Source organism: Microcaecilia unicolor, chromosome 5, assembly GCF_901765095.1.
Source record: "Microcaecilia unicolor chromosome 5, aMicUni1.1, whole genome shotgun sequence".
Classification (NCBI taxonomy): domain Eukaryota; kingdom Metazoa; phylum Chordata; class Amphibia; order Gymnophiona; family Siphonopidae; genus Microcaecilia; species Microcaecilia unicolor.
Window position 1 is genome coordinate 73660881 of NC_044035.1, and position 27796 is coordinate 73688676.

Consider the following 27796-nt stretch of genomic DNA (forward strand, 5'->3'; position numbering starts at 1 on the left):
CGGAAATGCTAACCCATACAGTTTTTCCTCCTGCTCTGTAGCTGCATTATTCAAAGAATATACTTTATTTTATTAAATACATCCATACATTGCAATGCCACCTGTGCTCCACCCAAACCAGCGGTGTAGCCAACTGATTTTATGGGGGCCTGTGCACAAAGTGGGTGGGCATCACATTTTTCCCCATCCTCTGCCCAGCCCAGGCCCCCCACCCAAATGCATAATGCACATACCTGAGCTGCTGAGGATCCACAAGCCCCACCCGCTGAAGACTTTCTCCATTCCGACAGCCAACTTCCAAGCTAAGCAGCTGGTGGCAGCAACTCCAAGCTGCTTCCGCCATTGCCAGCCCCCTGCACACCAAGCATGCACAGGGAAGGCCACCACTGGCAACTCAGCAGTGGTAGCAGCTCGGGGACACTGCTTCCATCTACAGAACTGGAAGAGTTGGCTGCTGGACCAGAGAAAGAGGAAGACATGGTATTCAGCTAGCAGGGCTCTGGAATCCCACCAGTCACAGTAAGGGAGATGGCTAATTTTGTGTGTGTGTGTGTGGGGTGGGGGGGCATTCTCCCTTTGGGTATGCCACTACCACTTTTAAGTATTTCTGGGGGTGCAGTTTGGATCCTAGGAATGCTTAGATATGGTGCACACATAAATATGTGCCATTTTGTCACTGCACATGGTTATAAAGGAGTCTGCCAACACCCAATTTTATAAAAGACCTTTTCTGCCTGTGAAATTGTCTTTGCAGGCAGACTAACATTTTTAAAGAATTCCCCCTATGTCTAACAGGAAACTGCATAGTACATTTAGTCCTAAGTATCCCTATCTAATCATCTACCTCATTGCTAAGATTTCCTCTGTCACTTTCTACACTCGTAATAGGCTTTTTTAATGTGTAAATTGGAGCGATGTATTAGGCTCGCACATTAACATGGATGTTTAAACATTATCCTTGCATCCCAGAAAACATATTAAAGGTCATAACTTATCTTGAGAGCTACATTTTGATGTGTCTGTGTTTTGCTATCATGTGCTTAGAGGTGACATATTTGTTTTTTTTTCCCTACGGTCTCCTCTGAGACTTTGCAGATACAAGTATAGGTTAGTGGTGAACATCTGCAAAAATGTACTTTTTGTCTTGTGACATCCCAGCTGCAAAGCTCATTTAGAGATTATAAGGATATTGCGACCCACATAAGAGCAGCATTTAAGTAATAAGAAACGTGTGAATTCTTCCAACATACAGATATTCTTTTTTTTCTAATATTCTGGAGCATGACTATTCTATAAACTTGAGCAGAATGTGATTGTACTTTTCAGGTTACCTTCATGTCTGTAATCACAGTTTGTGCTGCTTGAACCATTTTGTTAACCTTGCAGGATGGCAGTAAATCTCCAGATGCTGATTTTTCTAGACACAGTAGCTAATTGTACTTTTTAAGCTGTCCCTAAGGCCCTCTGTCAAAACTACTTTGTAAACACCATCTTAAAATTCATTTCATATTGGTTGTCAAATTCAGCCAGAGGAAGCATAAAGGGAAGGGATTCATATGTTTTTGTTTTGTTTTTTTACTTTAAAGGGGACTCTCATTGTGCTGTTCTAGGCAAATTATAGTGTAGCTAAACAGCATTTAAAACAACCCAAGTAGAGGCTTTACCAATAGACTCTCAATTCTTAAGCAAATCTTTTTTTATTATCTATATTAATAATTCTCACCTGGAAGACATTCTGAAGCTCACTCTGTGGGAGGGAAACAAACAGTGAAGGCTAGGCTGTCAGCTCACTCACTCTCACTCATGCACCACTCACTGTCACTCATAGACCCGCCCTCAGCCACACCCCTTCCGGACATAATTCGCGACCCCAACGTTCTAAATGAAGCCTACAAACTGGAAGTGTGAGGCGCCAGAGATATCCTTTTTGCCCATGGCTCAAAACCGGAACTGTGAGGCGTCCTCTGTCCCGCCCTCGTGTCAGAACGTGATGATGACGAGGGCGGAGCACAGTCCACGAGCACACGCGATCTCCCCCTGCCCCTTGGCGGCCATGGTTCAGACGGGACCCGCATCACACAGCGCGCAGGTGCCTGGAGGGGGCTTCGGGGCCAGCTGGGTCGCTGGGCGGCGGTGCCAGGTGGGTCGTTGACCACAGGACAGCTGGGTCGCTGACGATGCGTGCGGATGGGGTGCCGGAGCTGGAAACGCAATCTCCCCGTGCCTGCACAGGGGTTGGGGGACAGCTGGGTCACTGACGATGCGTGCGGATGGGTGGGGAGGCTGCACACGCCGGCCCCCACGAGGATCGCTGCACACCAAAACCGGGGGTTGGAGGAAAGCTGGGTCACTGATGATGGGTGGCGATGGCTGGGGAGGCTGCACATGCCGGGGGACACGAGCGTCGCTGCACACCACAACCTTGCTAGCGCCTGTTTCATCTCTCCCAGAAACGGGCCTTTTTTACTAGTAGTACTCATAATAAACAAAAAAAAATCCCATTTTACAGTTCAGTTGCTTAGAAGAAAATTGTTGCCTTCTGCACATAGAGTCTGTATCTAGCCACCCCAGAGGCAAGGAGATGGCCAGAACCTCAATCCAACTGAGAGGAAAAGCTATGTAACACTTAAGAGAATAAAGAGGAGAAACTCAGGGAAAATAAATAGGAAATGACTTGGGGAGATGTTGAAAAATCTTGATGGAATTACAATAGATTAAGGAGGGATCAGCCCCTAGAACAGCTGCTGATCACCAAGGCATGCAAGGAAGACTGGGCTCTCACACAGCCCACAGAGGCAGAGAGGGAAGGCTGGCCCTTGATCAGACCTATGAGCCAACAGGGAAAGCTTACAAGGAGTCAATCACAGGATACTGGAAACTATAAAGGGGGGGGGGGAGCCCAAATACACAGTGCTATGTATTACACAGACAATGCAATAAATATAAATAACTAGCCGTTGAGCCCGTAAAAACGGGCTAGTAAAGGAAGGGGGGGTTGAAAGCCCCCCCCCGGATAGGTCACCGCCGCCCCTCCCCCCCGGAGTCCCCTCCGCCGCCCCCCCCCCCGGGCCGGGTAACTGGCTTCAAACCATCGGAATGCAGCACACAGCTCATCTGAGCTGCCGTCGGCCTTCCTTCTTCTCTGCGTATGTTCCGCCCTCGTGTGACATAACGTCGGCGAGGGTGGGACACAGGCAGGTAAGGAAGGCCAACGGCAGCTCAGATGAGCTGTGTGCTGCATTCCGGCGGTTTGAATAGTGAAGCCAGGTACCCGGGCTGGGTGGAGGGTGGGTGGCGGCAGCAACTCCGGGTGGGTGGGGGGGAGCGGTAGCGGCAACCCTGGGGGGGGGGGAGCGGTGGCGACAGCGGTTCCCTCACTCGCAGGTGCGCAGGTTCCCTCTCTGTCACGCCCCCGTCATCACATATTGACGCGGGGGCGGGACAGAGAGGGTCTCTACTGCGCATTTGCGAGTGAGTACGCCTCTTGCCATTTATATGTTTGATACTTTCAATATGCACAACACTGCACCCCTGCCTCCATGAATATGGGGAAAACAAACCAGCAGATCAATATAATATCCAAAAAACTTTATTTGGATATTATATTGATCTGCTGGTTTGTTTTCCACATTGGATTTTGCAGATCGTCTGCCTTGTTGTTTTCTGGGACCTCCATGAATATGGGGGCAGAATACTCATTCTTATAATGGTTTATTACTAAACCAGTTGAAAATTCTACCCCTTCCTCATTCTCCAGATAGACTAAGTTTAAAATACAATTAGGGGTAGATTTTCAAAATGATTTATTTGCACAGCTATAGATTTAGGAACTTGGTTCACCCTTTTGAAAATCTAGCCACACGGAGTGGCCAAATCTAGCTTCATTAGGAAGCTACAGTTAGATGCTATCCCCCATGAGTCTGTATAGGTTGCCCAAAGTTGAGCATACAAATTTAGGCATGGATCCCAGATCTGCATATAAGCTAATTGGTCAATGAGCCAGTAGCAATCAACAATTGGTGTTAATTAGCAGTCATTTGGGTTTATGTGCAGTTCTACCCTAAATTTTATAACACACACAACTCAAAAGTGGGCATGGTGGGTCAGGGGTGTTCCCAGAAATTAGGCAAATGTTATAAAATAGGGTCATTTATACGCCTAACTGCCATTAGATGATCGCTGTATGAAACAATCACAATGGCTTCCTTCTCTGTATAATTACTGTGGAGCTTCAAACAACTCACATTAAAATATTATGTTTGCTCCCACAGTCCCTCAGTTCTTAAATTCTCAAATCCAACCCTTCATTTCAATAATTTTTATCTCTTAGTGTCCTCAGTTGTGCACATTACTACTACTACTACTACTACTACTACTACTATTTAGCATTTCTATAGCGCTACAAGGCATATGCAGCGCTGCACAAACATAGAAGAAAGACAGTCCCTGCTCAAAGAGCTTACAATCTAATAGACAAGAAATAAAGTAGGCAAAGCTATGTTTCCTTCCCCAAGTCAGTGTAGCATGAGTTAGGAATGCTAATGCCAGTGTACGCTGTTATTCCCTAAGAGTACCTGATTTTCCAGATGTCATACAATAGGCTCTCACTGTGTCATGTCAAGATACCTGAAAGTAGGCACCCACATACAGAATTGCTCTGTAATGTATTTGTGAAGCACTACATACATTTGGCATGTACTATGTTAATCACTGTAACAACAATAATGATAATGTATTGAATAATTACCAAGATTACTGAATGGCAATGGTTCCTGAATGGCACACCTTTCTTCATTGGTACACTTTATCCACCCTTTTTTTAAAACTTATTTAGCACTATTCTTCACTTTTATATTTTTTAATTATCAATACTCATCTTTGAAAAATACATCAAGCTCAGGGGTTGATGTTACTGCCCGACATGCATGTTTCGCCCTTAACAAGGCTGCTTCAAGGACTGCCCCCTACAAAAAATCATACACAAAAATTAACTTCAACGATATGGTGACAGAGACATATATTTAACTGCTCACATCACCCCACCGTTCTAAAACCTCTCACTCACCCTTTGCCGTTTAGCGCCAGCTCTGCTCTACAGTTAAAGGATCTTCCCCTTGCAAAGATGGCCAAGGCATCTCTCTAACCCCTTATTGTAATCTATCAAACCTGAGGTCAGCTCTCTTCTTCCCGGCTCCTAACAGGGTAAAGCTGCTGAAATTTACCACCACCTATATAAGAGATGCCCACTCCAATTCTGCATTCAAGCCCAAAGGTGTCACTGACTGCAAAGTAAATATATACCACTGCTCCTTAAAATTTAAAACTTTATTTATTGATCCACCCTCCATCCTTTCATCTACATGCTCCAGCACCCTCCACCTCATATCTGCCACCTGATGACCCTTCTCCATCCAGTGCTCCACTAAAGGAGCCTAGGTATTATTAGTAACAATTTGGGATTTATGTTCCGTTAACCTAATTTTAATAGGACGTGCACTTCTCCCCACATATATCATTTTGCAGGGGCATTCAATCGCATACACCATATTTCTGGTTTCACAGTCCACCCTATCTCGAGCACGTATTCTCTTGCCATTTGGAGCATTCCATTCAGACCAAATTATTGCCAATTGACACCACTGGCATCTTCCACACATACTCTGGTGTCCATTATCATCTCTTTTTCGTGGCTCATAGAATCTATTGGACATTAGCCACTCTCCAATAGTTTTGCCTCTAGTGAAGGATATCAAGGGAGGGTTCTGGAAGCATGGATACAGCTGCACCACATGCCAGTGCGTCTTTATCACTTGAACCATCTTCTGGGACATATTCGTATATGGAAGTACACATGTCAGAAGTTCTTGTTCCACCCCAGTCTTCTCCTGCAGCAACAATGGTCTCTGAGCAAACCGTGCTCGCAGATAAGCTTTTTTTTATCTCAGACTTGGGATAGCCTCTATCCAAGAATCTGCTCTTCAACTCTTGGGAATGTCTCATAAATTCTTGCAAACTTGAGCACAAACGACGTGCCCTCAAAAACTGACTAACAGGCAAACTGCATTTCAGTTTCTATGGGTGACAGCTATCAAACTGAAGCAATGTATTCCTACTTATAGGCTTTCTATATAAAGTAGTACACAACCTGCCCCCCTCCTTAAACACCCAAATATCCAAAAACTCAAGACTTGTTTTACTGGCTGTTTTAGTAAAAGTTATATGCACATCCAAGGTATTCAGCCATCCCACAAACTCATTTAAAGCTTCTTCTGACTCTGTCCATAGGAAAAATATATCATTGAGAAATCGTTTCCATAACCCCACCCCTTTAAACTTCTCAGATAGATATATTTGCTGCTCCTCAATCTTTGCAATATACAATGTCGCTATTGAGGGTGCCGCTGTGGCCCCCATCGCCACTCCCTCAATCTGTTGATAATATTGCTTTTGATACCAAAAATAATTCTGATGAATGACTAGCTCAGCTAGTTGGATAATAAATTCAGATGGTATCCTCTGGGGTCCTTGTCGCAAATCCAAAGCTTCTTGTATAACATCCATAGCCCCCATCTGAGGTATACGAGTGTACAATGACACAATGTCCAAAGTCACTAACCAAGTGTCTTCTGTAAGTCCATCAACCAATTCAATCTCTCTCAGGAATTGAGCAGAATCCTTAAGATATGATGTCATCCGTACTACCTGCTCCCGCAAAAACACATCAATAAATTTCGACAAGGGCTCCAGCACAGATGATCTTGTAGACACTATTGGGCGTCCAGGTGGTTTCATGACGGCTTTATGAACTTTTGGAACAAAATAGATCTTAGGTGTCTGTGGATTTGTTTCAATCAAGAACCTACTCTCTTTTGATGTCAGTATATTTTCTTTTGTTGCCTGGGCTACCAATTCCTTAATTCTCATTTGCAAACCCTCCATGGGGTCCCCAGGCAATACTCTATATGCTGCTAAGTCCTGCAAATGTTGAGTAGCCTCCAAATGGTACAGCTCTCGTTGCCAAACAACTGTGGCCCCACCCTTATCAGCTTTCAAAATTATATTTTTAGAGTCCTCACACAAAGCTTTTAAAGCTGACCACTGTCTAGATGATAAATTGTTCCTCCATCCATGTGCATTTTTCAAAGATGAGTATTGATAATTAAAAAATATAAAAGTGAAGAATAGTGCTAAATAAGTTTTAAAAAAGGGTGGATAAAGTGTACTGATGAAGAAAGGTATGCAGGAACCATTGCCATTCAGTAATCTTGGTAATGTGCACAACTGAGGACACTAAGAGATAAAAATGATTGAAATTAGATTGTAAGCTCTTTGAGCAGGGACTGTCTTTCTTCTGTGTTTGTGCATCGCTGCGTACGCCTTGTAGCGCTATAGAAATGCTAAATAGTAGTAGTAGTAGTAGTAGAAATGAAGGGTTGGATTTGAGAATTTAAGAACTGAGGGACTGTGGGAGCAAACATAATATTTTAATTAGATGATTGCTAGCATTTACACTAGAATTCAGCAAGTGTTAAGTGCAGCACCCAAAGTTAGGTGCAAAGGGCGCTCTACAAGGAATACCCGATATCTGAACACAGATTCCGGTGCCTAACTTTGGGCAGCGTTTACTGAATTCCACCCTTAGATTCTTGGAGGTTTGTGGATGGGCGTTCTTTCTTAATCATGTAATCTGGTTCAATAGTTTTTCATTGGTAGGTCAACAGAATAGATGACACAATTATTCTTTTAGAAGTGCTGGGAATTTTCTAGCAATGCTTTAATTCCTGTAGTTTTAGCTTACTCAGTTTTGGCCCTGTGGTCGCAAGCACATGCTACAAACACTGGGAAATGCCAGCCTTCCATGATGAAGATATTGATTCCCACTACAGCTCCTTTTCAATTTGGGCAAGTCACTTAACCCTCCATTGCCGCAGGTACAAAATAAGTACCTGTATATAATAAGTAAACCTCTTTGTAACCACAGAAAGGCAGTATATCAAGTCCCATCCTGTTTCCCTTTCTCCCATACACTAATCTCCACTTAACAGTATATACCAGACAAGTAAGCCAACGAGCAGTTTTATGGATTGTTCAGATTCAAAAACTTGAACAAGACAAGCTCCAGTATTGTACTTGCAAAAAAGAGGCATCTTGGTATGTTGCCTGGCCTGTGGTGGTTTGAATAAACATGCACATCAGTGTGTTTTCAGTTAACTGTATTGTGTTCAAAATGATTTATGAAAGGATTTTATGATCTTATTATTGTTATTTTGATCTAACAGCCTTTCATACCATCCAAGTGCAATATTGGAGAAACCTAGCTAACATAGTGTGGATACTGAAGGGATAATATATTTTGTTCCAAGGAAAATACCTGGTTTCAAATAGAGTTCTCTATAACCAGGGGCCTATGCAGTAAAGATTAGTGTTCACAGTAAGGCGATTTAGTACACACTAAAAAACAGTTTCTATATAACAAAATGCATGCTAAAGCAAAGTCAGAAGATGATAGCAGGTATTTGATAAAATTTGTGTCATACTTCTGCATGCAATATTTTGAAGATTCAGGATCTGGCAAGATCGGCTTCGGACACCCATAAGCAGGTCTGGAAAACTAGTAACGTGGAGGGGCATAATCGAACAGGGGCGCCCATCTATAAGGGCGCCCATCTCTAGGGACGGCCCCATAAAGAAGCGTACCTGACCTTATTATCGAAACAAGATGTACAGCCATCGTTCATTTCGATAATAAGGTCGGGGACGGCCAAATCTCAACATTTGGGCCGCTCTTAGAGATGGCCGACATTGGTTTTCGCCTATAATGGAAACTAAGGGCGGCCATCTCAAAACCGGCCAAATCCAAGCCATTTGGTCGTGGGAGGAGCCAGAATTGGTAGTGCACTGGTCCCCCTCACATGCCAGGACTCCAACTGGGCACCCTAGGGGGCACTGCAGTGGACTTCACAAATTGCTCCCAGGTGCATAGCTCCCTTACCTTGTGTGCTGAGCCCCCCTAAAACCCAGTCCCCACAACTGTACAACACTACCATAGCCCTTAAAAAGTAACTAGGGGCACCTAGATGTGGGTACAGTGGGTTTCGGGTGGGTTTTGGAGGGCTCCCATTTACCACCACAAGTGTAACAGGTGGTGGGGGGCGGGGGGTGGGCCTGGGTCTGCCTGCCTGAAGTACACTGCAGTACCCACTAAAAACTGCTCAACGGACCTGCATAGTGCTGTGATGGAGCTGGGTATGACATTTGAGGCTGGCAAAAAATGTTTTTTAATATGTTTTTTTTGGGTGGGAGGGGATTGGTGACCACTGGGGGAGTAAGGGGAGGTGATCCCTGATTCCCTCTGGTGGTCATCTGGTCAGTTCGGGCACCTTTTCAAGGCTTGGTTGTGAACAAAAAGGGACCAAGTAAAGTCTGCCAAATGCTCGTGAGGGACGCCCTTCTTTTTTCCATTATCGGCCGAAGATGGCCATCTCTTAACCACGCCCCCATCCCGCCTTCGGTACACTGCCAACACGCCCCCTTGAACTTTGGCTGTCCCTGCGATGGAAAGCAGTTGAAGCCGCCCAAAATCGTCTTTCGATTATGCCGATTTGGCTGGCCTTGCGAGAAGGGCGCCCATCTCCCGATTTGTGTCAGAAGATGGCCGCACGTCTCCTTCGAAAATAAGCTGGATAGTAACATAGTAGATGACGGCAGAAAAAGACCTGCATGGTCCATCCAGTCTGCCCAACAAGATAAACTAATATGTGCTACTTTTTGTGTATACCTTACCTTGATTTGTATCTGCCATTTTCAGGGCACAGACCGTAGAAGTCCTGCCCCGCCTCCCCCCACCTGCTCTGCCACCCAATCTTGGCAAAGCTTCTGAGGATCCATTCCTTCTGAACGGGATTCCTTTATGTTTATCCTACGCATGTTTGAATTCTGTTACCGTTTTCATCTCCACCACCTCCCGCGGCAGGGCATTCCAAGTATCCACCACTCTCTCTGTGAAAAAATACTTCCTGACATTTTTCTTGAGTCTGCCCCTCTTCAATCTCATTTCATGCCCTCTAGTTCTACCGCCTTCCCATCTCCGGAAATGGTTCATTTGCGGATTAATACCTTTCAAATATTTGAATGTCTGTATCATATCACCCCTATTTCTCCTTTCCTCCAGGGTATACACGTTCAGGTCAGCAAGTGAAAATGATGGGGAGAAGAGATTTCTTCCCCTGAGATTATAGAACACAGTCCTAAGGTCAATTTAAAGGGGCATTTTCGATATGATGTCTAAATCCAATTTTGGATGTTTTCCTGAAAACATTCAAAAATCAAGTGGCAAACAGCAATTTTTGAACCTCAAAAACGTCTGTCTTCATGTTTCGAAAATGGCTATTTGCTAGATGTTTTTGTGCTCAGTGCATACCTTTTGGACCATTTTTGAAAACAAAAAAGTACAAGGGAAAAATGCATAAAAACAAGCCATTGAGATATATTGGGGAGCCAGTATTCCTAGTTGAAAGGAAACACAGACATCCCAGCAGAGCAGTGGGACTACACATAAAAAGGTCCCAGATACACATCTCATCATTACCATCCTATACTCTATGGTGAGCCCTCCAGAACCCACCAAAAACCTAATATATCCAACTGTACACCACTACAATAGCCCTTATGGCTGAAGGTGTCACCTACATTTTTATTTTATTTATTGCATTTGTACCCCACATTTTCCCACCTCTTTGCAGGATCAATGTGGCTTACAATACATCATGGATAGTGGAAATAAGAAGAGAATAGGCATTTGGTGTTACAGAAGGATTTTTGGGTTGCATGGTACAGTAGGTTTTTGGTGGGTTTTGAAGGGCTCACACTTTCCAGCACAAGTGTAACAGTTAGATTGGGATATGGGCCAGGGTTCCCTTCTTTACAGTGCATTGCACCGACTACTTGGCTACTCCAGAGACCTGCTTGCTGCTCTAGTAGAACTGGCCATAACATCTGAAGCTGTCATAGAGTCTTGTACAGTATGTATTGTTTCTTTCACATCTTTGGAGTGTGGGAGAGGATCAGTGACTACTGGGGGAGTAAGGGGTGGGGAGACATGCTTTAATCCATCTAGTGGTCATTTAGGACATGTATAGACCATGCTTTGTTCCATTATGGCAGAAAAATATCCAAGTTTAGGGAATGCCCAAATCCTACCTCCAACACGCTCCCTTGTGATTTGGATGCACTGCATAGAAAATCATCTTAAAAATGGATTTCCAAAATAGCAATTTGGACATTATAGCAAAAAAAAAAAAAAAGAGTCCAAGTGCCCCTATGTGCTGTTAAGGGACATACCGTGAAGTTATTAATTAGTACATTAAAAAAAAAAAATCCAAGAAAAATGTTTTGTTCACTCAATGCATTCTTAAGCTCTAGAACTCATTGCCAAAAGATGTGCTAAGGCAATTAGTGTAGCTGGGTTTAAAGCAGCTTTGGACAAGTTCCTAGAAGAAAAGTCAATAAACTGTTATTAAGGTAGGCTTGGGGAAAGTCACTGCTTATCCCTGGTGGTAATACTGTAGCATGGAATCTTGCCACTTTTTGGGATCCTGCAAGGTACTTGTGACCTGGATTACTCACAGTTGGAAACAGAATGCTTTGATTTGACCCAATATGGCAATGTAAAAAAGATAGTCCCTGTTTCTCCTTTCCTCCAGAGTGAACTAAACATGTATACTCTGGAGGAAAGGAGAAACAGGGGTGATATGATACAGACGTTCAAATATTTGAAAGGTATTAATCCGCAAACGAACCTTTTCCGGAGATGGGAAGATGGTAGAACGAGAGGACATGAAATGAGATTGAAGGGGGGCAGACTCAAGAAAAATGTTAGGAAGTATTTTTTCACGGAGAGAGTAGTGGATGCTTGGAATGCCCTCCCGCGGGAGGTGGTGGAAATTAAAACGGTAACGGAATTCAAACATGCGTGGGATAAGCATAAAGGAATCCTTTGCCGAAGGAATGGATCCTCAGGAGCTTAGTCAAGATCGGGAGGCGGGGCTGGTGGTTGGGAGGCGGGGATAGTGCTGGACAGACTTGTACGGTCTGTGCCAGAGCCGGTGGTTGGGAGGAGGGGCTGGTGGTTGGGAGGCGGGGATAGTGCTGGGCAGACTTATATGGTCTGTGCACTGAAGAGCACAGGTACAAATCAATGTAGGGTATACACAAAAAGCAGCAAATATGAGTTATCTTGTTGGGCAGACTGGATGGACCGTGCAGGTCTTTTTCTGCCGTCATCTACTATGTTACTATGTTAAATACCTAATAGTTTTGTGGCATGATCATCTTATAGGGGAATCTGTGTAGGGATTTGCATGTTGAGAACAAAGTGAATGAGATGGCATAAAAGGAACAAACAAGGAAAAGAAATATTTAAATTGTATAACTTTACAGATCAATATCTGAAAAATCTCAATCAGGAATAATTAACATAGATAACAAGCAAAAAGGATTAACATAATAAAAATCAATCAAACCCACATGAAGAGAAGGACCCAGTTCTTATATACAAGCCCCCAAATCCCCACCCCAACAGTATAAAAAATCAACTGAAAAGATTAATATAATTACACAACTCTGGCCTTGTCCTGCATGAATTTTCTAACTAAAGTGGTTCAAAGATGAATTACCAAGCATTTGCATGGAAATTTCACAAAGAAAGAAGCACTTTTGATGAAAACCTTAGGCCCAATCTGCAGAAATAATCTCCTGTGAGCTTGAGAGGAGAATTCATCAAGATGTGGTAAACGATTGCTTTTTACTGTACCTTGATTTCCCTTGGGATTCAGCAACCTGCGAGATTCCAGTCTTACATGTTCCTGAATCCCATTTTAATAGAATAACGATGCTTGTGAGCCACCTCACAAGTGGCATTATTCCTGCAGCCCGGGAGCATTGGGCCACAAAGCTGCAGCCCGATGCTCCCAGGTCAATAGAACAGGTCCCCCAGCTTAGGCTCCTCCAACCTGAAGCCCTGCCCACCTACCTTGGTGGAAGCACCCACTCCCTCTACCCCCAACCCCCTAAATTTCATAGCACGCAACTCAAAAGGGAGCATGGCCATTGGGGGGGGGCATGACTGGGTCAAGGGCATTCACACAAATTAGGCATGATGTTATAGAATACTAGGAAAAACAGAACAGTGAGGGAGAAACAGAATAGATGAAGAAGGAAAGAATCTTATATATAGAAGCATGAATTGAGGTTGAAGGGGTCAGACTCAGGAGTAATGTCAGGAAGTATTTTTTCATGGAGAGGGTGGTGGATACGTGGAATGCCCTCCCGCTGGAGGTGGTGGAGATGAAAACGGTAATGGAATTCAAACATGCATGAGATAAACACAAAGGAATCCTGTTTAGAAGGAATGGATCCACGGAATCTTAGCAGAGATTGGGTGGAGACGCTGGTAATTGGGAAGCAAAACCGGAGCTGGGCAGACTTCTACAGTCTATGCTCTGATTGTGACTGAATAGATATATATTTTTTTGTTACATTTGTACCCCACACTTTCCCACTCATGGCAGGCTTACATGGGGCAATGGAGGGTTAAGTAACTTGCCCAGAGTCACAAGGAGCTGCCTGTGCCTGAAGTGGGAATTGAACTCAGTTCCTCAGTTCCCCAGGACCAAAGTCCACTACCCTAACCACTAGGCCCAGATATGGATGGGCTTGAGTAAATTTTAAGGGGCTTCAACATTAGCTTCAGAACTTTTAGTACAAGAAGAGTGCTGGGCAGACTTATACGGTCTGTGCCCTGAGAATGGCAAGGACAAATCAAACTCAGGTATACATATAAAATATCACATATCATGTAAAATGAGCTTATCTTGTTGGGCAGACTGGGTGGACCGTCCAGGTCTTTATCTACCGTCATTTACTATGTTACTATATTTGTGCCTCTAAGTACCATCAGTTGGGTGTGAGTATTTTAACCAGCTTTTGGCAGGCATACGTGCTCACGCCCAAAGTTAGGTGCAAGAAGTGCACCAAGCTAGTATTCTGTAAAGGGCAAACTGTGCAGAGCACCCTTTACAGAATACTATTCTAGTGGGCATTTGCACTGTATGTTTCAAACAAACAATATTTTAGCCCAGAACAAACACCCCATCAGAAGTAATTATTTTTCATATGTCATATGCATAACACTTCATCAATGTATCTTTTTAATTAAAGTCTATATGCTCTGCAGGGCCAGCCCAAGGGTATGTGGCACCTTAGATAAACCTTCAGCCATGTACCCCCCACCCACCCAGGGGCAGCTCAAGGCTCTTCTCCCTCATGCTCAACATCTCCCCTACCTTTTGCTATTTCCCTCATGCCTTGTATCTCCCCTTCCCTACCAACACTTTTCTACTATCACCTTGAGGTGTTCAGCATCTCTCCTTCCCTACAACCCTCCCCCCCAATGGGTCCAGCATCTCCCCTTTCCTAATCCTCTATAGGATGTCCAACATCTCCATTCTTTTCTCCCTGTCCCCCACTTTTCTAGCATCTCAACATAGCGCTTTCTGACAGTACCCTAAACCAGAGCTGCTGCAACCAGTGCAGGGCCTTCAGCATCCATGCATGCTTAATGCCTGCCAGGTCCTGTCTTCTCAGGAGCAGAGGCTAGAAGCCTACAGTAAAATCCACAGAAGCTACTCAGGAATGCTAGAAGCCAGTGACTAGTTATCCTCTGGGTAGTAGGAAGCAATAAATACCATCATAGAAGCCGATTGAACCAGCATGGTATGTCCTTGATTAGGAGTCAAATGCTGCGCCAATAAACTCCATTATCGGCTCATCTTTCTTGGTACAGGCTAGCTTGACTGTGCAGTGCCTGTGATTTCAGCTGTAATTCTCTAGCCTTCACTTCCATGAGTTGTTGTTTTGATCCCCAATAACCCTCAAATTAACCAACCCAGCAAAAATAAGTGTTGTTTTCCTGGCCTCATAGACCACAATAGTTATTGAAAATAAATTAGATTTTCAGTTCATTCAGTGCCCATGCCCATTTGGTTAGTTTAGAGGCAAACTAATAAAAAAATGGATGTATTTATTGTATTTTGCCATTTGCCTGAAAACAAATGCACTTCACTATCAGAGTATGCAGTGCTGAGAAATCAAGATAATTCCCAAGGAGTTAGATTGAGAACAGGAGACGACATGAGCCTATCCAGCCCATTATGGGAGCTGAAGCTCCGTTTTTGTTTACCCAATACAAAGGCAAACACTGTTGAAAAACAAGCAAAGGCTTATTAAAATATAACAGACTGCATGGTCTATCTGTAAAAAGTCTAAAAATGTTCCAGTTGAATAGGCAGTGCCTTAAAAAGTGGAGGATAAGGGATTATATGTATATTTTTTATTTGATAACTTTTTTTATTTATATGAAAGCTTCCTATATCTAGATATACATATTATGAAATAAAATTGAATATCACTAAAACAGCTTGAAAATTATTGTAGCTGGTAGAAACAGCAGTAATAAACTTTGCATTTTGTGCTCATTTTTCTATACAATTCTATCAAATACAGTAATACATGGCAAATCTCAGTGATAATATTCTGTTTCCTGATATGTTTGTGTTAATTGTTGTAATCTGCCTTGGGAAGCCTGGTGTTATAAAGATAGAATATATTGAAATTAAATGGAAATAAAATAAAACTCTCCTTTCATTGGGGCACATGGAATCACATCTTCATCTCATCTCTTTTGTGGAAGTTTAAATTTTAGATACACAAAAAGATTATTCTGTTTTGAGCATGTTTCAGGGACAAGTGGTTTTATAAGTCAAAATAATAAAAATAAATATTTTGTTTCATGCAGATCTCTCATTTGTGGAAACATAACTAAATGGGTTATAAGCCCCTAATGCATTCCAGTGATTTTTCTTATATTTAAATGCCCTAAATGACCAGATGACCACTGGAGGGAATCAGGGATGACCCCCTTACTCCCCCAGTGGTCACTGACCCCCTCCCAACCCCCAAAGATGTGAATAAAAATATTACTTACCAGCCTCTATGACAGCTGCAGATGTTATAGCCAATTCTATTAGAGCAGCAAGCTGGTCCCTGGTGTAATATAGTGGTCAGTGCAGTGCACTGTAGCGAGGGGAGCCCAGGCCAATATCCCACTCTACCTGTTACACTTGTGCTAGAAAGTATGAGCCCTCCAAAATTCACCAAAACTCTTCTGTACCCACATATAGTTGACCCCTTTACCCATAAAGTCTATTGTAGTGGTATACTGTTGGGGGTGGTGAGTTTGGGGCGGGTTTTGGAGGGCTGAGCAGACAAGATAAGAGAGTAACAGTGAGATGTGTACCTGGGAGCTTTTATATGAAATCCACAGCAGTGCCCCCTAGGGAGCCCCAATGCTCTCTTGGGATGTCTGTGGGGCCAGTCTACTAAGATCTCAATGGCTTGATTTTGTGTGTTTTGCACTTGAATGTTTTTTTTTAATGGATCAAAAAGATAAACACATCGAGCACAAAACCATCTAGCTTGTGGCCATTTTCTAAAAAATTTGTTTTGCTGTTTCAAAAATGGCTGTATTTTTTATTTGGATTTGAGATGTTTAGTGTAAAACGTCCAAAGTCTGACTTAGACGTCATGTCGAAAATGCCCCTCTATGTAACTTAGTCAGGGAACAAGGCCAGTGCTAGGCAAACTTCTATGGTCTGTCGCCTGATTATGGCTAGACAAATCTGGATGGGTTAGAGTCGGCTTTGATGGCAACTCCAGTAGAAGGGAATGAGACCAGTGCCGGGCAAGCTTCTATGCTGTACCCCCAAAATGGTAAGACAGATCAAAATTGCTGACACCTTTTTCATTAGTAGCTCAAGATGAGTTACATTCAGGTACACTGGATATTTCTCTGTCCCAGGAGGGCTCACAATTTAAGTTTGTACCTGAGGCAATGGAGGGCCAAGTGATTTGCCCAAGATCACAAGCAGCAGCAGTGAGCCTTGAACTGGCCACCTCTGGACTGTAAGACTGGTGCTCTAACCACTAGGCCACTCCTCCTCCTGCCACAATTTTAGCTGCTATTGCATGTTATATCACATCATAGGCAGTTGCTATGATGTCAATGCTGAAATCCAGACCTGGGATATGGATTAGGATGCCACTGGGCTGTTTGCTACTCATGATGCTAGTGGTTTGGGTTGCTGAGGTTGCTAACTCCCTTCCAGTGCCATAGCGAGGGCTAATGGCACCCGGGGCGGGTCGCCGCTGCACACACCCCCCCCCCCGGGTGCAGCACGGCGCGACACCCCCCTCTGCTGCACACCCCCCAGAGCGCAAACCCCCCCCCCCCCGGACTGCATTCTTACCTGCGGGAGGGCCGGTCCGCCCCGAGTGCACGTCACTCGCAGCTGCGTCGGCCCCGCTGGTTCCCTGCTCTCTCTGCCCCGGAACAGGAAGTAACCTGTTCTGGGGCAGAGAGAGCAGGGAACCAGCGGGGCCGGCACCCCCCGAGCGTGTGCACCCAGGGCGGACCGCCCCTCCTGCTCTCCCCTTCCTACGCCACTGCTCCCTTCCTACCAGTTATCCTGTCACCCCCCTCACTCCTCTCATCATTTGTTTTGTTCAGCTTCTTCCTTCCACCTGGCTTTGTCACTTACTCTCATTTTGCACACACTCTTAAACACAGATGCTTGGTCCATTTCATATTCCATCCTCTTAGTACACATTGGACCAAATTCTATATATGGTGCTGAAAAAATGAGTGCTAAGCGCTATTCTATAAACTGTGCTCTGAGTTGAGTGCAGTGTATAGAATAACGCTTAACACTAGGGATCCATGCCTAGCATTTATGTGCAAGGATTTACATCAGCTGAAACCTGGTGGGAATCCCTGTGTCTAAATTAGGTGTGGATTGTGTGAATTCTTGGAATGCCAATGACACACCTATGCCCCTCCCATGGTCACACTCCATTTTCAGACCTGCACACTAGAATTTACACACACATCTTTATAAAATACGCTTAGCAAGATGCATGCATAAATTCTAATTGTTGCCAATTAGCACTGATAATTGATTGTTAGCATCCAATTAGCAGTGCTAATTGGTTCAATATTCAATTAAATTGTGTATGGAAATTAGATGCATATCCAAATTTCTGTTTTTCAATTTTGAGCACCATATATAGAGTCAGGGGTATTATACACATTTTCCTCCAGAGGCAAAAAATTATGAAGTAAGCTCAGATCATCTAACAGAGGCTTTCACACTTCCAAGATCTGTAGCAAAGATTAGTCAGAAAGAAAGATCAGATAAATAATAGGCAGCAATGCTCAGAATCAATATCTATTAAGTGAAAACAGGGTATGGGAAAACCAGACTGAATAGCATTTGTTTTTATATATATATATATTGTGTGTTTTAGCTTTTCAGTCAATATTTTGTAAGGAGAAAAATGCAATGGCCCTTGGCTAAGTAAATGAAACCTCAAGATATTTGACCTTGATCGCGCCAGACATTTGTTACATGAAGAAACGTGTTATTTCTTTAACTTTCTGCATTTAGAGTGCAGCTTCAATACCCAGGCAATCAATAGTTACAATGAAATTCCTAAGATATGAAAAAGAGGCTTTAGTGCACCCTTACGCAGGTCTTTCCTGCACATTAAGACCATTTGTACTATAGCCATAAAATAGCCAATTTTCTATTTTTTTTTTTTTATTAATGGCGATGTGCTAATGTTGCCAGTAGAGTGTGACCACCTTTAAAATTTCCCACATGAACACTTACCACCACCCATCTTGTAGGTGGTAAGGGCTCACTCGGACCCCTTGTGCTGGACAGTTACCGCGTGGTAATGTAAATGTGCTAACTGGTTAGCACAGGCATGCCCACTCTCTGCCCCTCACATGCCCCTCAAGAAAAAACAGAGAAATTTTTTAGTACATGGTTAGCACGCCCACATTTCAGAGTAACTGCAGGATGCCTGAGCGTGCCTCACGGTACTCCATGTTTAGCTTCATTAGGAACACATTAGATCCTAACACAGCTTGATAAAAAGGCCCCTAAGAAGATGATTTGGAGTGGCGGAGTGGCCTAGTGGTTAGGGCTATTATGATTCTGGTGTCCTGGGTTCAATTTCTGCTGCTGCTCCTTATGACCTTGGGCAAGTCACTTAACCCTCCATTGCCTCAGGTACAATCTTAAGCGTTTACAAAGGTGTGATAACATGCGCTAAAAAATAAGTGTGTGCAAAATGTTAGAGATGCCCATATGTTTTTACGGGTGTCTCTAGCATTTAGCGTGCACTAATCACTAGCGCCTGCTAAAAATGCTAGCACACCTTTGTAAAAGACCCCCCTTAGACTGGAAACACTATAGGGACAGAGAAAGTGCCTGCATTTAATGTATGATTGTTCTCCACCTTGAACCTGATTGTTAAGCGGATTATAAATGCCCAAATGAAAGTGTAATTTTTTCATCTTTTTTTTTTTTTTTGCAGAAAGCCACACTGCATAAAAAAGTGCGCAAAACACCTGGAAATACACAAAAATGCCAACATTTTGGCAGTCTGCATGTTTTTGCATGTTCCATCCTGTTAAAAAAAAGTTCACAAAATGCTATCTACTTCTCTAGTAAACTTTTGGCATGGTCTGTCACGTATGATGCAAAAACATGCAACACACTTAATGGCAAGTTTTTGCCCAAGAGTTTACCTAACTCATTTATATCACTGACTACCGTATTTTTCGGACTATAAGACGCACTTTTTTCCCCCAAAATTTGGGAGGAAAATGGGGGGTGCGTCTTATAGTCCGAAGGTAGCGAGTTTTGGATCGCCCTCCCCTACTTACGTGACGCGATGTTCCCTGGTGGTCTAATGACGTCGGGGCAGGAAAGAGCCCCCTCTTTCCTGGCCAGCGCGCTGCTCTCCGTGCTCCTGACTGCTTCCTGACGGTCTCGGTGAGATTCAAAATGGCCGCCGAGATTCTAGACCACCAGGGAACATCGCGTCACGTAAGTAGGGGAGGGCGATCCAAAACTCGGACAAGACGCATCGGAGCACCTAGGTTTTAGAGGAGGGAAAAAGGAAAAATTTTTTTTTCCTATTTCCCTCCTCTAAAACCTAGGTGCATCTTATGGTCCGGTGCGTCTTATAGTCCGAAAAATACGGTAATTTTTGCATGAAAATTCCCAAAACCTACGGAAAACTCCATGGGTCAGTTCATCAGCCTCTCAAGTATTAAACACCTTAAAACTTCAATAATGCGCTCAAACATGTAACAAGCATATTTTGGATGAAAAAATGTTGTGGCCCTGAAAGTTTGGGGTAAATGTTTCAGGGGTCATTTTACCAAACGGTGGGGAAAAGGCCCTGCGCTAGCAGTGGGGGCTGTTTTTCCTACGTGCCGGGGCCCTTTTTACCACAATGGGTAAAAAGCCCCAAACATGGCCACGTGGTAAAAGAATTCTTACCGCATTGGATTGGCCACTGTTGGAAGCAAGATGCTGGGCTTGATGGACTTTTGGTCTGTCCCAGTATGGCAATACTTATGTACTTAAAATCCAGATACACAATATCAACTGGCTCACCTTTATCCAAGACTGTGAGACCGTGCATCCAAATGGCAGATGACGTTTAATATGAACAAGTGCAAAGAGATGCATGTGGGAAACCATAGTTACATGATACAAGGCTCCATATTAGGAGTCACTGCCCAGGAAAAGGATTGAAGTGTCATCATTGATGATATGTTTAAACCTTCTGCTTAATGTACAGTGGCGGCTAAGAAAGCAAATAGAATGTTAGGAATTATTAGGACAGGAATGGAAAACAAAGCTGAAATGTTATAATGCTTTTGTATCGCTCCATGGTGTGACCGTACCTCGAATATTGTGTGTAGTTCTGGTCACCGCATCTCAAAAAATATATAGTGGCATTAGAAAAGATACAAAGAAGGGCAACAAAAATGATAAAGGAGATGGGACAACTTCCCTATAAGGAAAGGATAAGGGCTCTTCAGCTTGGAGAAGAGACAGCTGAGGGGAGATAAGATAGAGGTTTATAAAATACTGAGTGAAGTGGAACAGGTAGACGTGAATTGCTTGTTTACTCTTTCCAAAAATACTAGGTCTAGGGGGCATACAAAGAAGCTACTAAGTAGTAAATTTAAAACAAATCGGAGAAAATATTTCTTCACTCAACGAATAATTAAACTCTGGAATTTGTTGCCAGAGAATGTGGCAAAAGCAGTTAGCTTAGCAGGGCTTTAAAAAAAGTTTGGATAATTTCCTAAAAGAAAACTCCATAAGCCATTATATTAAGATGGACTTGGGAAAATCCACTGCATATTCTAGGATAAGCAGCAAAAAAAAAAAAAAAAAAAATCTGTTTTGCAGTTCTGGGAGCTTGCCAGGTACTTGTGGCCTGGATTGGCCTCTTTTGGAAACGGGATACTGGGCTTGATGGACCTTCAGTCTGTCCCATGGCAGTGCTTATGTTCTTATGTATGTTAACTTTGCTGCATAAACATATTTGTTTACTAAAAATATTCTTTCTGGCCAAAGATCTTATTGAAATAATTTAAAATAATTGCTGAGATCTATAGATAGCTCTACATTTGTTGATTTTAGGTAGAGGACAGGAAAACCAATAAAGCAAAACAAAAATAATTTGATATATAGTAGTTTCTATGAACAGAATCGCCAAAGATTTGTGGTTGAACTGAGTCTGGAAGGAGTAAGAGGCAGTGGCGCATCTACAGACTTATAAATCAATTACTGTCCCTCAGACAACCAGAAGGCTCCATCTTTCAATACATCTAGAGTAGGCCAAAACCACTGTAGCAGTGCTTGCTCCTTTATACTTAAAGGAAATGACTAAAGGGAACTAAGATACCTATGAATTACAGCGTACCACAGAGTTCCCAGTTCCAGGATGGAGATTTTGGCCCAGTCCTGGTTTTGAACTTCCATTCCAAAGCAGTGTGGGAGTTGTAGTGCCTGATCCTGCCCATTGAAATTAGTGCTGCATGTTCCATAATGCACCAGGATGGGGTGGTTAGAAATCTAGGACTGGCCCAAAACATCCAGCCTGGAACTGGGTAACTTGGCATCTCTGGTAGCATGCATGCCAAAGTTGTTTAATGGACATGTTAAGAAATAATGTCCTATAAACACAATGATGGGGTTACACTGATCCTGACTGTGATATATATATATATATTTGGAAGGTGAATTAGCTTTCTACACCAGAATTGTCAGCAATATTCTTAAAAATCCTGGGAAGGGAGGGATATAGAGGAAAGGGAGTTATAGACATTATTCAGTAGCAACATATAGGGGACAATTTTATAAAGTGGGCCTAAATGCTAGGCACTAATGGGGAAATTATATATATGGCGCCTAAAAAAATCGGCGCAGAAATCAATGCAGACTAGAGGCGCCTAGATTTAGGTGCGGTATAAAGAATACGCTTAACTGATATCCCAGCACCTAAAACTACAAGCATCCATTTACACCAATGAAAAGGTGGCGTAAATCCTGGCATATAGATTTATGCACACTGGGCCATATTCTATAACTACGCATGTCAATTTTGGAACACCCACAAAACGCCCATTTCCCTATCCATAGCCATGCCCTTTTTTTGCCTTTGCATGTTAGAAGTTTGGCGCAGTGCATTACAGGATATGCTTAGCGATTTGTGCACACAAATTCTAATTATTGCCAATTAATGTTCATTATTGCTTGTTAAGGGCTGTTCTCAATGCAAATTAGCTTATGTTACATACATTTTTATAGAATCCACTTGGATTTTGGCGTGGATCTCTCGGCACGCTATATAGAATCTGGGGGTAAGCGCAAATTCTATTACGGCATCTGTGTGCCCAGATTCAGTTATAGAGTACTAGTGTAAGTTGACAAATATGCACAAATATTTAGGTTCATCCACTTATGCTATATTGATGGGAGGCATAAATGCGGCACTTTACTGTGTAACGGAGACTATTCTATAACACGCATGCATAATTTTGAGAGACACCCATGACCCGGTAAAGTGAATACCTTCCTTGCATTTGCAAGTTGCAGTCTAAGATTATAGAATTTCGCTCACGTCTAGATTTTATATATGGCACCCAAAAAATTGGCACAGAAAAATAGCACTATTCTAAAGTTAGGTGCAGTTTATAGAATTGTGCTTATGCCCCAGAATCACACCTAACTTTAGGTGGGGCCATTTGTACCAACTGAAACGTGGTAGGCACGTATCCCCATTCTATAACAATGTGCGCAAATTTTAAGAGCACCGCCATTATGCCCATGATCCTCCCATTTCCGCACTCACTTTTTCAGATCATGCGTAAATTTTAGGTGTGAACCCTTTGCCTAAATTTATGTGCATAAATGCCAATCTAAATAGTGCCAATAATTGCTTTTAAAAAAGTAAATTGTTGTTTCAAATTAGCTCATTTTTCAATTAAATTGCACACGCAAATTGGGTGTGTGCCCAAATTTGCATGTGCAGTTTTTGTTGACTTGTATAGAATTAGAGGGTTACCCCTGGAGTCTATGTGGAGGGGCATAATCGAACGTGGCACCCAAGTTTTCCTGAGGACGTCCTCGCAGGATGTCCCCATGAATCAGCGGGGAAACCCGTATTATCAAAACAAGATGGGCGTCCATCTTTCGTTTCAATAATACGGTCAGGGACGCCCAAACCTCAACATTTAGGTCAATGTTAGAGATGGTCGTCCCCGGTTTTCGGCCATAATGGAACCCGAGGACGCCCATCTCAGAAACGACCAAATCCAAGGCATTTGGTCGTAGAAGGAGCCAGCATTCGTAGTGCACGGGTCCCCCTGACATACCAGGACACCAACCGGGCACCCTTTCCTGCCCCGAAGGCGGAAGAGGTCACTAGACCACCAGGGTAGTAGTAAGGGGAGGCTAGCAATCTGCAGTGTACTTCACAAATTGCTCCCAGGTGCATAGCTCCCTTACCTTCGCTGCTGAGCCCCCAAAACCCACTCCCCACAACTGTACACCACTACCATAGCCCTAAGGGGTGAAGGGGGGCACCTACATGTGGGTACAGTGGGTTTCGGGTGGGTTTTGAAGGGCTCACATTTACCAGCACAAGTGTAACAGTAAGGGGGGGGGGGACGGGCCTGGGTCCGCCTGCCTGAAGTGCACTGCACCCACTAAAACTGCTCCAGGGACCTGCATACTGCTGTCATGGAGCTGGGTATGACATTTGAGACTGGCACTTCACGTCTACCCATTCCATTCCACTCATTTTATATACCTCTATCATATCTCCCCTCAGCTGTTTTTTCACCAAGCTGAAGAGCCCTAGCTGCTTTAGGCTTTCCTCATAGGGAAGTCGTCCCATCCCCTTTGTCATTTTCGTCGCCCTTCTCTGTACCTGTTCTAATTCCACCATATCTTTTATGAGATGTGGTGACCAGAATTGAACACAATATTCGAGGTGCGGTTGGACCATGGAGCGATGAAGGCATTATAACATCCTCATTTTTGTTTTCCATTCCTTTCCTAATAATACCCAACATTCTATTTGCTTTCTTAGTCGCTGCAGCACACTGAGCAGAAGGTTTCAACGTATCATCAACGACGACACCTAGATCCCTTTCTTGGTCCGTGACTCCTAACGTGGAACCTTGCATTACATAGCTATAATCCGGGTTCTTCTTTCCCACATACATCACTTTGCACTTGCTCACATTAAACACGATCTGCCATTTAAACACTCAATCTCCCAGTCTCGTAAGGTCCTCTTGTAATTTTTCACAATTCTCTTGCGATTTAACAACTTTGAATAACTTGTCAGCAAATTTAACTTTTTTAGTTCAATTGTGATGTGTGCAAACAATACCACGCTTCAGTAAAATGGCCCCATAGAATCTCTTGCTAAATAAACAAGACCTTTATACTGTTCAAAATATTAGTTATTAGTGCACTGAAGCGTCAAATTCCTGCTTCTGGTTTAATCTGTTTCATTTGCTGCTATAAATCCTGGGAATGAAACATAGAATTGCATGATTGGTATTTCATAGGATCTCTTTCCATAAGTATCTTTTAATTATGTTTTTGCATGCCATGTGCTCTTAAATTACTCAGGGTTGGTATTAAAAAGCACTTATGCAGTCAGCGGTGGCACCAACCATATAAGTTTTTTTTTTAAATCCACCGCAGTTGAACAGATAATTTTGGACTTATAAATTGTTATGCACCAAAAGTAATTTATTCAAAAAGGGGAAACACCACTTAGACATATACCCCGGATTCTGTATTTGATGACAAAAGTTGCATGCGCAAATCAGAGCGCATAGCTAATTTGTACATGCAACTTAATTGTTTAACAAGCTAATCCTCACTGATAACTGGCCACTAATATGTTTAGGGGCCCTTTCACTAAGCTGCGGTAAAAAGGGCCGTGCGCTAGTGGCTGCTTTTGCTTCGTGCTGCAGCCCTTTTTACCACAGTGGGTAAAAAGGCTGAAAAACATGGCCATGCGGTAAGATTGCTCCTATCTCATGGTCATGCAGGAGGGAGCACTTACTGCCACCTGTTCTAACCTGGCAGTAACAGGGTAGCACACGGCGCTGCCTGATTATCACCGGGTTAGTGCCGCCCTAAAAAATTGGGCCACATTTTCCCTAGTGCGGGAAATGGCACACGCTAAGGCTGGAACTACCACTGGTGCCCGGATTCGGCCATGCTTTGGCTTTGTCTCAAACTTTCTTTCTCCGCCCCCACAACCACTCTGTGCCACCCTCTCACCACCTATAGGCTAGTGGCCTCTTTGGGGGAGGAGCTATCCCCAATTGCTCCTGCCCCTGCTGGTTCCAGTCTCAAAATGTCTGTCATGAGGCTGCCGCAGGAAGTCAATGCAGCCATTTTGACTGCAGAGCCAGCAGGGGCAGGAGCAACTGACTCAATATGTTGTACATCTAGGTGGCCCACACAAATACCACACATCACTAAAATATCCAACCCGAATTTTTAAGTCATGCATGAACATCCAGCAGCACTACCTAAATGGATAATGTCATTGAATATAACTATGGTTTGAAAATGACTATGTTAGAAGTTTCAGATTATATATCCATCATTGAATATTGATGAGCTCTACATTTTTATTCAGTTCAATAATCATAATATCTGGCAAGCTAACCACATTTCTGTCTCTTCACAGAATTCTGAGTAACAACAAGATTTTGCTGATAAAAAGGGACTCTTTCTTTGGCATGAGGTCCTTGGAGAAACTGTGAGTATAATAATATCTTCTTTTAAAGTTAAACACTCCTGATACTGGAAATGGAGCTTTAGAAAACATCAAAAGATAGGGAACACATATTTAAACAGTTTAAGGTAGTTTAACTGTTAGGACATGCTTCTTGACAAGCTTCTTTTGGTCAGAACACAAAAGAAGGTGAATTTCAGAAAGTTAAGCAAATGGAAATAATTCTCTATTATTTTAACAAGTTAAGAACTAAAATAAGCAAAACAATTTCAAAGTGGACAAACACTGTTTCCTTTGAAGGACACAAGGATATGTCTTTTTGAAGGAATGGGTGCTGATAAACTCAGCATTGTGCAGTAGAAATTATAGATTGACAATGCATCTGAATTCTATAGGACCAGGTTTGGATTTCTGCACAGTTGTACTAGATCTATGCCTAAGATGGCAAAATTCTAGAGGGTGCAAAGTTTTGAGGATCACATTGTGTTATGGTGGATGGGCCATAGTACCCATATTGTCTGCTGCATTAGATGTATACAGTTATGGGTCACATAAGGAAAGCATCATTTTGCAGTCCTAGAGCTCTGCTTCTGCAACTTTCACTGTACGGTGGAGGCTGAGACATGAGGAATAGCTTGCTGAGATGTTACACTAAGCCCTCAACCTAGGGCATATCCAGATTTCTTAGGCAGTGAGTTGAGGAAGGGGTGTAGGAAGTGGTAGTAGTAATAGTGCTAAGGGTCAGCAAAACCCTAAAGTGTATAGTACAGACCTTGGAGACAATGCTTATTGCCTGCTTCTATAAAAATTACATGGTCTCCTGATTTTCAGAACAAACTCCAGTTCCAAAATTTTGCTTGATGTCCCATTTTATCCCTTCATTGTCTCGATGTAAGATCTGGATGCCATGCAGTTCTCTAAACAATGTACCTTTCAACAGACTACTATGCTATCTGGCTATTACATATAGATACTCTAGAACAGGGGTTCTCAATCCAGTCCTTTGAATACACCCAGCCAGTTAAGTTTTCAGATAAATCTGCATGCTCTACTCTAGTGTATGCAAATCTATCTGAAGCCTGTTTTTTGTGGGTATCCTGAACAGCTGACTGGCTAGATGTGTCCTGAGAACTGGGTTGAGAACCACTTCCAATCCCCCATCATAATGGGGATTACTATGAGGTATAGTTAGAACTCTCCAGAGTCACTGGCAGAAGAGTTAGAGGACTAGAGGACTAGAGGGCATGAGTTGAAGCTACAGTGTGGTAAATTTAAAACGAATCGGAGAAAATTTTTCTTCACCCAACGTGTAATTAGACTCTGGAATTCATTGCCGGAGAACGTGGTACGGGCGGTTAGCTTGACGGAGTTTAAAAAGGGGTTAGATAGATTCCTAAAGGACAAGTCCATAGACCGCTATTAAATGGACTGGAAAAATTCCTCATTTTTAGGTATAACTTGTCTGGAATGTTTTTACGTTTGGGGAGCGTGCCAGGTGCCCTTGACCTGGATTGGCCACTGTCGGTGACAGGAT

General features: G+C 43.1%; 1 protein-coding gene across 1 annotated transcript in view; it reads left to right on the forward strand.

Moving 5' to 3' along the window:
- The window catches only part of ADGRA1 (adhesion G protein-coupled receptor A1), an 816325-nt gene that overhangs the window by 91179 nt on the left and 697350 nt on the right, over positions 1 to 27796 (forward strand). Inside the window, exon 2 of the mRNA XM_030202995.1 lies at positions 26215 to 26286. Coding sequence (XP_030058855.1) covers positions 26215 to 26286 — 72 coding nt within the window. The remainder of the gene's footprint in view (positions 1 to 26214; positions 26287 to 27796) is intronic.